Here is a 13,290-nt window from a genome sequence, read left to right as displayed (position 1 = left end):
AAATGAAATATTGAGAAATATTGATGAAATAAAATGCGTATTTTCATTTTCCGTATTTTCACTGTAAAAATTTATTTTTCACTGCAGTGAAACATATTTTCCGTATTTTCACTGGTGTCTTGCCGGACTACTTTCTTTTAAATTCTGCCTGTACACAAAATTTAAGGGAAAGTCTTTCAAATCTTAATGTCAAAAAAGAGAAAAATGTATATAATAAACAGAAAATTCAAGTTTTTTCTATAAATACATGATTTATTTTCATCTTGTGGCATGAAAATTACCATATTTCACTCGTGGCTACCGCCACTCATGAAATATTTATTTTCATACCACTCGATGAAAATAAATCATGTATTTATAGAAAAAACTTGAATATCCTCTATATATTCGTGTATATTCAATACTAAATTTATTGAACTCCTCTATATTTAGCTCCATGGTCGCTATTCTGGTTCCCGGCATCTAACAAGTATTAGTATCTTTGCGTAGCGAAAGGGGAAGGAACTCCCAGACTACATGGTCGCAGTAAGCGATTCTGACACAGTATACATTTAGTTATGTTCACCTTAAAGCAAACATATAGGAGTGTAATACCTAAAAATTATAATATTAGTTATCTCCCCTAAGGAAGTGCCCGTTCCCACAATTCTCGTTGCCAGCGCCGCCATTGTGAAGCGGAAGACGCAGAAATATTTAGAGAACAAAAGAACAAAGCCCATACATTTGCATAAACTATCAGCCATTAACTTACTTAAATTATTTCAATAAGTGTTATCTAAGCCATGAGTGTCGCTAGTGCCGAGAGAAAAACGAAAAAGAAAGGAGGAGGGCTTTCTGGGTTACTTCGAAAAGAACAAAAAGATCCTGTCACAGAGGAAGAGCTCATGAAAAAAGATACAATATGTCCCGATGACGTTTTAAGGTTGAATAGAATAACAGAAGGTAGATAATAAGTAAACAAATGTTGTTACGAGTTTTACATCCAAATAAGCATGTTTTTCTCATTGTCTAAATAGATTAGATGATCTCTCGCCTGAACAAGGTGCTTTCTTTTTTATTTTTATACATAATTTGTTAAGAATTGTCATACTCTTGTACAGATTTTCCTCAGGTCAATTTATTTTCATGTACGATATTGTATTTGTCTTAATGGGTTAGGCAATGTTGAACAGTTGAAATTAGATCTGATGTTCCATATTTTGACCCAATCATAATTTGGTCAGGGACTCCACATTTATTTTTGTTTTGTTTGATACTTAAAGCTGTGAAGAATTAAGATTAGATTTACCTATAGATATTGAATAATAATGAAATTCTTTTACAATTCTAATTATATTATGATAATTTGCATATAGTTTATAATATAGTACTCCCCTCGTGTACCGCGTCCTTGTCCATTCCGATGTAACCAGAAAATTTGTTTCTTTACACATAGAATGCCACCAAATACTGTTTCCACCATTAAAGTGAAAGTGCTGCTTTTTGTGAATTTGGATAGAAATTGTTAGAATTTTTTTTCGTTCATTTCAAATAAATTCTGTCATTGATGATTGATAGGAAAATCCAAAGCTGCCCGATGTGTGTTAAAAATACTTCTTTATTTTACCCCATATTTAACGGTTAAACTTATAATTTCATGTTCCGACAAGTGAAGGTCGTCTGCTGAAACTGTAGTGACATCATATTCTGTTACAAACAATTACACTGAATCCAAAAAGGGCCATCAATTAACATACAACGGTACCATAGTGCTCTCCGTTTAAGCTCCCATTCAAAACATGGCTGACTGACCATAGATGTTTCTCATTTAAATCATGGAGTTATTTTATCAATGACATGTGAATTTTAATGTCAAGATGCGACAACAAAACACAATTCAATAAAATAGTAAATACAAGTTCTTTTTATACAATTTGCTGGAAATAATAAGAACAGTGGTACCAAATATAGGGGACAATCCTAAAAATGCCTTATTCTTGTTGATTTGTAACTTCCCATAAATTTGTGAATGTAAATAAATTTCTGGTACAAAACACTCACTGTAAGGACATATATCAACTAAAAACTACACAAGTATTAGCTGACACTTGATTCAACAATTTTATCCATTTATCAAAATGTATAATTGAACATGTGTAATTGTGCTTACCTACAGTCCATTTTATGACCTAATTACTGTATAATATTTAATATTGATGTAAGTTTATTGTAACACACAAGCAAAAAAAATATTCTTCTTACGATGATAAAATATACCCAAGATTTTGAAACATATTAGCTATATTGATCAGAGGGAAAATGACCAAGCTAATTTAGTGGTGTGAACACCTATATCTTGATGACGTCTCAGGGTGAATTGGATTTCACATATTGATGAGTGTCTAGCTGAGAATGACAGTCATGGTTGACATGTTCAGAAAACTGTGTGGAAAAATGTTCAAAAAGAGTGGTCACCCTTGTGATGCTGATTTTGCTCTTTTATTACATCAAAGCAATTTTAAATCAACAGCAATTGATATCAATATCAGACAGTAGCTACCCATGTCTGTATCTGTACTTTCCTCAGCTTGCCTAACTTGTTGCTCTAAAATATGATTTAGCACATTAAATCAGTAAAATTGTAAATAGTTGTGAACTATCTGTCGATCGAAATGCTCTATTAATTTAGGATGAATAATTTTCTATAGAAAAATTGCTTGAGTGAAAAAGTGTTTTATAGTATTATATGTGGCACATCTCAAACCAAATCTCAAGTCTATCAGTCATTAGCACTTGATTTTCTTCTGAAGTTTGCATTATGTCATGAATAAATTATTATCTCATTACAGACCTCTCTAGTCAACAATCTTTTCATAAATTCATTCGGGAATGGATAGGCATTGATCTTTCATCCCATATTGTTGTTCAGTCTCCTTAAAAAGTATAAATTTGTGACAACTTGAAACTTTGCAGGAAGATAAATCTCGTTAGGCCATGCCTGATTGAGCACAAGTGTTGTGTGCACAAGAATGATAACTTTACTGTTCATAATTTTTAAGTGATTGTCCAATATTCTTTTTCAAACTTAACATTTGTCAGTACATAGTACATTGTATAACTTCAAAAGTATTTGATATGTAAACTTGAAACCTCATATGTGGATAAATATCATTACTAAAGGAGAAATGCAAGATTGCAACTTTCAATAATTTTTTCTTCCACTGTTCAAAGACTTCTTTTGAGAGAGGTATTTGACAGTCTATGGTTCATTCTTGTTACACAATAAATCATTGTTTTCATTAAAGATTGTATCAGTCTACAAACTGAGGAGTAGGCCCCATATGTCATGGCTACTAGACTTTGGGGTTGGGCTGTAAAATTTTCTAAGTCAGTAGCCCTACTGGCCTGTAAAATGTTAGCAGCGGATCACCTTATTTCCTGAAAATTTAAGAAATGAATTTCAAATGGAACACCTCATTTATCCTAGGTGGTGGGGATGAAATTTTTAAAAAGTGTATAAATGATAATTTTTGAATTTACTTCCAACTTTATACAAGTAGATATTGCCAGCCACAACACAAACCTGAATGGCTTGTAGTTTTCTTTCTCTAAATTCTTTGACAGTGATTATAAACTGATTATTATGATTATTACAGTAATAATAAAATCTACAATCATTGTAAAGTGTTTTTGAGTTTACATTAAATTTTGTTTTTTGAACGACTGTAGTGTTAAACATTGTTTGATAGGGATAGGTAATTTGTTCCTTACAGTAATATTGTTCAAAATAAGAAAAAGAGTTCCTTTAATGTCAAGAGAAATTTAAAATTTCCTTCATATTTAATAGTGACATATTGTTTAAAAATATATTTGTCATTCATAATTGCTGTGTGGTATTTCACACTGTTATTAAATTTCAGCCATTGAAATTAATTGTAGGTGAACATACCAGAAAAGTTGTGCTTTGTAATACTATGGAAAACTAATCAAGCTTTGGACGGATACTTGGTTTATAATACAAAATGTATACTTCATCAGTAAAAGGGAAGTCTTTTGCTAAGTGGTTAAGGTCATTGACTCATTGCCTCTTCCAGCTGTAGGTTCGAGCTGCACAAGCATCTTTGGATTCTTTCATCCAGCAACATTGTAGCTTATGTAACTTCCTCCACAAGCAAAGTTGGAAAGTCCCCATATGACCTATACTGTGTTGTTGTGACATAAAACCCAATGAAAAAATCATCAGTAAAATAGAAGCTACTTTGTCATTCTATAAAATGTGAATAATAATTAAAATGATAAGTTCATTTTAGTTCATCATCAAATTGAATAAAATCTCGATTCCCTCTCACAGTGTAATTTTCCTGTTAATTGAAATATACATAAAGAGGATAAGATAATTGAAGGTGTAAATAGATTCCTATGGTGTTTCTTTCTCCTATATTGTAAGAACACCTTTAATCAATATCTGTCAGACAGAGAAAGGGATATTACATTAAGACCTAATTAAATACACAGAGATGAACCTTGACTTCTCCTGTTAACTTGTTTTCAAGCTATGTTTTTCCTTTTATAAGTGCTGAGAATTATCCTTTGGTCACCTGAACATGTAATTTACATGATGTTTTAGTCTTCAAAAACAAAAAATGAGTTATAAATAAGATGGTGAATTTATATATATACATGTACATGTAAGATAAGAAGATAATATTCAAAGTTATGTAGATAGGATTGAGGATTGGGGTTTATCCCTCTACCTACTGAGTTTCATAAACAAACTTCATCTTCTACCATTTTTAGCTCATCTGTGGTAACACAGTCTAGTTTGTTATAAAAAAAATTGCAAAGGTTTAAAACTTGAATTTATGTACACGTTCATGTACCACAAGTTAGAAACCTTATAATACCTTAGATGGACTTGTCCACGTTCATTCTGGATAAAACAATGCATTATTTTTAAGAGAAATTTTTTAAAAATGTTGCCCATAGAACTCTAAATGTAATATTTTGTTATGTTTTGTTTTTTCAGATTATCTGTGCCCTCCTGAAGCTAACATATATGGTATAGATTTTACACGATTTAAATTACGAGACATGGATAGTCAGACAGTGTTATTTGAGGTTGCAAAACCGCCACCTTCAGGTACATGTAATAACTTTGTTATGAACTTATCTAGAGTATACAGTATTATAGTGATGAAAAAACAACAACAAATTTTATACACAATTGTTTAAAGGTATAGAGTATATTTGCTAGTGTTATATTACTTGTATCAATACAGCAGTTCATCTGCGGTCACAATAAAATAAAATAATTATTAGACAGTCACTAGATCTAATGAGATATATTTACAACAGACTATCACTCTCTTGAGACTGTTAGTTATCAGAACTTCTCCTCTTAGAAATAATGCACAGAGGGAGATCTTTTGTTAATGTTCTCAATTAAACGTGCAATTTGATATTATGCAACTGAAAAACAAATCCAAAAAGATAAAATGATCAGAGCTTTCATTAAGTTTCAAAATTTGGAAGTCAGAGACAGCAAAATGTTTGACATTGGAAGTCACATTATATTATACAGAAAGAGTCTATGCATCTCTTAGCTCCAGCTGGTGAGATAGTTTTGACCCCTGGTGTTGCTTTAATTTTGTAACACATGAGGTTTGCCTGTTTTGATGCCATATGACCTAAATTATGTTGGGGCAGAATAAAACAAAAAAAAGAACAGCAGCCAAAAAAAAGCATATGTTAATGTATGTAGTAATATTAACAAATTTGTATTTCACAGATAATGGAGAGTTTGAGTTTGATCAAGATGAAATGGATCCAAATGCTGGAAGATTTGTACGCTATCAATTTACACCTCAGTTCCTCAAACTGAAAACAGTCGGTGCCACGTAAGTTTTCTGATTCCTCTTTTCATGTTCAGCTTCTCCAGACGACAATTGGCTTAGTGCATTTAAGATAATTATGATAATTTATTTTGGAATTGCCCTTCTAAATAAAATTTTCCTGTTCTCTATCAACTTCTGTTCTTGTAGTTTTTCTTGGATTTTATTTCATTGCTTTCTTTGGAGGATAATTGTTGTTTCTTTATCAAAACATGTTATTGAGTTTGTAAGATTCTCAACCAAGGGTTATACTTATGCATGTAACCATTATATCATTACATGTTATTATTGTTTGATAACATGAGATTGTGTTTATGCATAGTACGTGTAACTTGATATAATCCTTGGTAGTACTTCTGTATGCTTTCATTTTGTCATTATCCATTACATCATCATACAGTTATGTGAAATCAGATATTTCCTGTGTTGTGATTATTTTCTATTTATTTTAATTTCTCTGTTATTTTATTTATTCATTTTGGAATCATTTTTCATGGTTCTTCATTGCAAAGAAATAACAATCAGGGAGAAATAATTAATTGAAAATTTTACTTAGCACATTACACACATATATATGTGTACACAACAGTGTAATGAGGAAGCTATATACTTCTTTTACAGGGTAGAGTTTGTTGTGGGAGACCAGCCAGTGAACAAGTTCAGGATGATAGAGAAACATTACTTCAAAGATCGTATACTGAAATGCTTTGACTTTGAGTTTGGTTTCTGTATACCACATAGTCGCAATACAGTAGAACATATATACGAGTTCCCGCAACTTGATCAGGATGAAAGTGAGTTTAACATACCGTGGTTTATCTCACTTAATTGGGAAGAGGCCTTTACCTCTTGATTTTAGGAAAGATAATCACTAAAATTGGTAATTTAGGAAATAAAAAAGCTGGTACAAGTTCAGATTTTTGAGGAAACTGCATGATTTTAAAGAAAATCTCAATTGGGAATAGGCCATTTATAAGCTTCTGATATATAAGGTAAAAAAAAAATCACTGATATTACATACAAATCTCTTCTCAAGCTCAGTGGGAATTATTTTAAAAAAAGAAATAACTGGTTGGAATGATTGAAGAGTAGCATATGAAAATTGAAAAATTTCAGTAATGTGCTTATGTACAAACACATATGATAACTATGTGAAAATTTGGGGAATGACTATAATTTGATTTGTTGATATATTTCAGTTCGAGAAATGATTGAATGTCCGTACGAGACAAGGTCAGATAGTTATTACTTTGTGGAGGATAAACTCATCATGCATAATAAAGCTGATTACGCCTACAATGGTGGTACCTGAGACCTGAACATACATCCGTCCATCTGTCTGTGTAAATGATATAAAAACTTCATCATATAAAATTGGACTAGTTTTTATACTGATTTGAATGTAAATGTTGCTGATGGTACCGCATATCTCAATGGTTGCCATGGAAACCTTTGATGTTTTTATCATGCTCTTCAGATAGGAAGCTGAAGAATTGCTGTAGAGAACTTTTACATTCTTATATTTGTCCGTTGAAATATGTGCAAGTTGCCATATAGATAGTTTGCTGATAATTACAATTTACCTCCTTTGATTGAAGTGGCAGCCATTTTGTTGGTCATTATTCAATATGTAAAATTGATGAAATATTGAAAATAAGTAAACAAATCACTTAACATTTTTATATATGTGAAGAAAAGTGTTGCTTTAGTACAAATATCAAAAAAATTTACCAGCTCGCCTAAAAATTGTAGAATTAATACAGATGTGGATCTAATCTTTTAAAACATATGATATATTGGCAATGACCTTCAGAATGGCAATCAGGGGAGATAATGCATGTTATGTAAGAAGCAGCTGTTAGTTATCAATGAGATATATATGTATCTAAAATGTAAGAGTTCAATACTGTTTTACTAATCTGTTTATGAAACTGATATAGAAATAAGCTAGAAATAAGATTATTGGTTCTGACTGAACTATAAAGAAAAATGAAAAAATGAGTACCTTTCAGAAAGTTGCATGTTCCTTATTCTTTAAAAGGTTTACAGAAACCTTATGATTATATGAATTTGAAACTTAGACTGTACATTTGAATTTTAAGTTAATGATTAAAAGATTGACTTTGCAAGTGTTACATAGGTCAAATTAATTAGATAGCACACTTGTATGTTTTAACTTCTGTGAAAGTAAGCGGCCCAATAACTTACATATGTCGCCAGTACAGAGCAAATCAAGTCTGCACTTTTTCACATACCTTCTTAATTAATCTTGTTGACAGCTTGATTTAAACATTTTAATATGGAACTCTTTTTCCAAAAATGTACAAATCCTTGTAATGGTTCAAACATGCCAATTCTATAAATCAAGCAGGGTAAATGTTCAACAAAAATTATAAGCAAAATGATATTGAACTTATAGAATACTTCTTTACTTTTGTTTGACATTTCTTTAAAATGTTTTAACCCTTACCTTGTGGGAACAAGAAGTGACCACCAAGTATAGAGCCAGACCAGATGGTACAATCTCTACTGTTGGCTGACTTAACTTCAAATATTTATCTCGGTATAAGCTTACCTAAAATTGATAATGGATTGTTCCAAAAATGGAAGCGGGACAAGTCCATTTAAGAAATTCAGCAGGTTAAGGGTTAACTTATAAAGAATGTCATAAATTGTATGCTTCCTGAAGTATGATTTTAGTTTTACATGTATGACTGGTTTTTAAGTCTTTTTTTATGCATAATGTGCAATGTGTAGAATCAATCGTATGTAACTACACAAGTTTTTGATTTATACGTCCAAACAATTTGTTAGCTTCATATTGTAAATGTAGTATTTTTTTTTTTATTAAACAGTTTTATGAATGTTTATTATGTTAAATATAGATAATTGTGTGCATAAATGACCATAATGTATGTTAACAATTTATTTTTTCTATAAACTTTGTCTAAAAATAGATTGACTCTTTAAAACAATTAATGTAACTGTCGATAACTTTTTATTCTTAGGAAAATAAAAAGAATGGGTTTAAAATAACCTTACACATAGAGCAGGACTCTTATTTACAGAAAGTTTTACTCACAAGCAGATTCAAATTAAAAGATAAAAATAAATTTCAATTTAATTTAATAGTCTGTGGGAAAGTTTGCCTTTGGAAAGTGTTATCGGATACATGTATTTTACATTTATTTGTTTTAATATTCAAATAAGAATATTGTTCTTGCTTTATTTCATAAACAAAAATTTCTACTTTAATAGAATTTGTCGCATGATAGAAAAATATTTTTTCAGACGTCAGATTATTGTCTCCCCCCCCCCCCCCTTTAAGAATATGTTACAGTGTCTACTTACATATCTGTTGTATAGATAATGTAGACAATATAAAATGTTATGACTCTTAACATTGATATGTTAGGCCTATATTGTTACCATCATTCTGTACACCAGTATAATAGTATACATTATCTGGTTTAAGGGACCAGTCCAAATAGTCGGATACATTCCATATGATGCTTGGAAAGTGACATTTTTCCTTTAGTATTTTATATATACATTGTAAAATGTGTTTTTATCCAATAAGCATTATCTTATATGTAGGGGAAACTAGAGGTTAATATTTATTGTATATACGAGTTACATACTTTTAGAATGAAATCCACATTGTTTTATTTTCAATGGAACAAACAATGCATTAGAAAGCTTTAAAACTTTCTCTACAGTCATGATTCTTACATTTGTTTATAGATTTGGTAAAGCCTATTTTCTTATAAAGTTTTCACTGACAAATAATTAGGACTAAAGTGTCTAGTTGTGAAATTTGACCATTTTTGCTCGTAAAATATCTGAGTAAATGATATCAAGATAATTGTCGATTGCTTATTACAAAATAACAAAATGTTTCATTTTCACCAAAATGGCAGAGTGATAAGAAGTCATTCACTTTTTTGTAAAGCAAATACCTCGCATACTTTTGTTTGTACACCATTCCATATTTTTTTAGTTAATGCTTTAGCTTGAACTTCTTAACTAAACATGTGTATATATTTTTGAGTTGCCGTGAAATGAAATCACCAAAGAGTTCTAGAGAAATACTTGCATAATGAATGTTTTGCCGAATAAGTTTTTTTAAGAATTATTTATTTAAAGTGTTAATAGTAATTTATGATTTGTTTTTCTAATTGTCTTACAATTAAGTCCAATTACAGTATTTTTAATTTATTGATAATTATTGACAGATACTTGTGACTTTAACATGGTTTCATCTATTCATTTATTTTGTATTAACATATTTTTTTTTGTTCTGATTTATCATTTATGTAAAATATTATCTTTTATTTTGTTTGCATCGAAATATCTAGGAGTGATGATCTATGTGAACTTTAGTGCCGATATTTATGTAAATACTACAAAAAGCTGTTTTTGTATTTATTTGTAAAAGATAGAATGTAATATATTGTCTACATGTATGTATGGGAGATTAGTTGAAGTGGAGTTAATGTTTATCAGATCATTCTAAACTTTAAGATACAGTAAAGTTTGACGAATTTATGATATCTTTATATTTTGATTTCAATAGATTTATTAGAAAGTTTTGGAAAGCAAAATTGAAGAAGATTTAATAATAAAATAAACAGCTTAAAAATTTATATGTAGTTTTTTTTGTTTGCAGAAAATAAAAGATAAAATGTTAAAACCATTGTCCAAATGAAATTCTTAGCAATAACATCTAGTTATCTATGCTTATGTTTGTAATATTTTATTTTTTGTTTGTTCTGGACTATTCAGGAAAAGTTAAGTTATATATAAAATATATTTATAAAGGCTTTTTTTTTTTGTATGACAATCAATGATTGTTGCTCTTAATGCATGTATGCTTGTAGCTTGTTTTGATGACCCTCCATATAATTGTACACACTAGTTTCATTTATTATAATATATTTCATTATGAAGTGTTTCACATGTGTACATCCCGTAATTTTTTTGTCACACATATATTCTCCACATATTTAACAAGGGAGTCTCACTATAACAGCGCTGTTCCATTTACTGGCATTATAACCTATAATATGACAATGTGATTATGTTTTAACATGGGCAGAATGGTTAAGTAGAAGGTATTTTTACAGTAACTTTGTAGGATATGATAGTGTTACCATGGTAACACCTAATGCATGGTGGTCTCCTTGCACCAGTACAGCTACAAATCTTGCTATACAAAGCAAGTATTTTGTGAATATAGGAAAGATCAAAATGCCCATGTTTTCTTCACAGATATAAGCATTGTAAAAAGACCTCAGAAGTTATAAAGACTAGATAGTGCATATTCTTTTTGTATTTTGTAAAAAACAATTTTTTTTGTATGTGTGAGACTAGAGATTAAATTATTGTAGAGTTGAGATGTAAGCTCTAATGATTTGTGATGTATTTGTGTGCCTTTAATGTTGTCATGTGCTCTGTAAATTGATATAGTAAACTTTGTACTTTTTTCACCTGTACATTTTACATAAGACATACATTTTCTTATTTTATCTTCTCTGATCCATTTATGAAAAAAATAATATGCTGTCCCATTATGTTTTTGAACACCTTAGTGATTTCTGTAAAATACTGAGAATTTTCATTGATGATAATCTATATATTGTCAAATTTATGGTAAAACTTTAGAAGATAATTTCCTTTTACAAGTGTTCCATAGTTCTTGATATTTTTTTTCTGGATTAAAAAAAATAAATTAATTTTTACTGAAGAATTATGTTTTATTATTTAAAAAGAAATTTCAATGTGCAGGGTTTATAAGGTGAAAGGTTAAGATCACATATTTCAAACTATGTCATGGGAAATCTTTTGTCTATGTACATGGACTTTCAAAGTGAATGTAACATCGTGTAAAAGGAAATTATTTGAAAATGCATGGTCATAGTTTTTGTGTGCTGCTTTTTTGTTATGAGCAAATGTGCAAAATTATTTACAATAAAGCACATGCAAATTATGTTTGCTAAAATGATGTATTGATTATCAAATAACCTGTTATATTTATAAGTTATGACCTCCAACTTACATATTATTTATTCTTCATAAAGTGAATAAATTAAATCTGTCCTAAATTAGAGTGGTTGCATTGAATATTCCTGAAAAATAAACTAGGGAGGTTGTTAAGATGCATCTTGTGCAAAATTCTCATGACTACACTAAGTCTAGTATTCAATAAAGGAACAGCTATCTTTGAATAAGAGCATTGTCCTCTTTAGGAGTCATGCTAATCAAACTATACCAAAGAGTGATATATCTAAATGGAAACTGAATAAGATAAAATGGTCCGTCCATGTATGTTTTTCTTTTTTGTTGCAATATATTTTTTTACTTGAACATATCATTTCTATTTTATGATTATTTTTTTCAGAAAAAAATATGTATCTTCTCTCCTTTTTTTTATTCAACTTAATTAGGATGCTACTGCATAATATATGTTTGAATATATGAAAATGTCTGAAGCTTGTATAAATCTGTAGAATTTTGTATGATCTTTAATTTGATGTGAGTGACACAGAAGATTTTGTGAACAAGTTTAAACTATAGTGATACAAGAGGGGGTATCTGGCTGAAGTTAATGGTGTTTGCTTGTATGTGCTCGGATATACCAGTACTGTATAAACTGTCAAACAATGTGAACCACCACCAGTATAGCTAGAATGTCACCTTCAAAATCTTACAATGTTTATGTGAATGACAACCCTCCCTCTTAAAATTACAAAAATTGTATTTCCTTGCTTTAAGAGCTCTTACATAAATAGGTAAGAAATGTACTTTACAGGAACTGTGAGTTAAGTGTAAACACAAATTGAAATTTTCAAGGTGGCCCAGTGGCCAGGATACAAATTTCTGTTTTCTTGAATAGTTATTTACAAGTAAATGATGCATTATAATGTCAAGATTAACTGATAAGGTCTTTATAGGCAATCTTTAATTAGTTACAAAGTACATATTGCAAGTTACTTACAATGTTTGGGTTATAAGCCTAGTCCTGTTTGATATTAAACATATGTGATAATTACCTAACAATATTTTGAATTACCAAAAAAAAAAAATAATTTCAAGTGAGTTTCAAGTTTCTTAAACTGTTTTTTATCATACTCAGTTTAATTTGTTAGTTAAAGGAAAGGAACAAAAAAGAATCTTGTATTGTTTGTATAATAAAGGTTGTAAATTGCCACATAAAACTTCAATTTAGATATAATTATAATACTTACTCATTATTATATTGATTGTGAAGTGAATGTGTCATTTAGTTCAATTAGAACTGTATCAAATTTTATTATCTTTTGTCTTGCTCATCTATCTCCTGTATTTTGTTTTGGATAAAATGGTAAAAGTCTTCATTATGGTTTTGCTCTTTTCTTTTTTGTACAGCCCTACAATGTCA

At 29.8% G+C, this 13,290-nt stretch overlaps 1 protein-coding gene across 1 annotated transcript; it reads left to right on the top strand.

Moving 5' to 3' along the window:
• Window positions 1-640: 640 nt before the first annotated feature.
• On the top strand, window positions 641-13,244 carry LOC132737602 (protein unc-119 homolog B-like). Its single transcript, XM_060724933.1, has 5 exons — window positions 641-942; window positions 5,006-5,119; window positions 5,768-5,876; window positions 6,492-6,664; window positions 7,070-13,244. Exons 1-5 carry the CDS (start codon window positions 783-785, stop codon window positions 7,180-7,182), a joined length of 669 nt encoding a protein of 222 aa, XP_060580916.1. The 5' UTR covers window positions 641-782; the 3' UTR covers window positions 7,183-13,244.
• The last annotated feature ends 46 nt before the right edge of the window (window positions 13,245-13,290 follow it).

This window comes from Ruditapes philippinarum, unplaced genomic scaffold (assembly GCF_026571515.1).
Source record: "Ruditapes philippinarum isolate M1 unplaced genomic scaffold, ASM2657151v2 ctg3159_1_1_1_1, whole genome shotgun sequence".
Taxonomy (NCBI): domain Eukaryota; kingdom Metazoa; phylum Mollusca; class Bivalvia; order Venerida; family Veneridae; genus Ruditapes; species Ruditapes philippinarum.
This window is presented reverse-complemented; position numbering and strand designations above follow the sequence as displayed.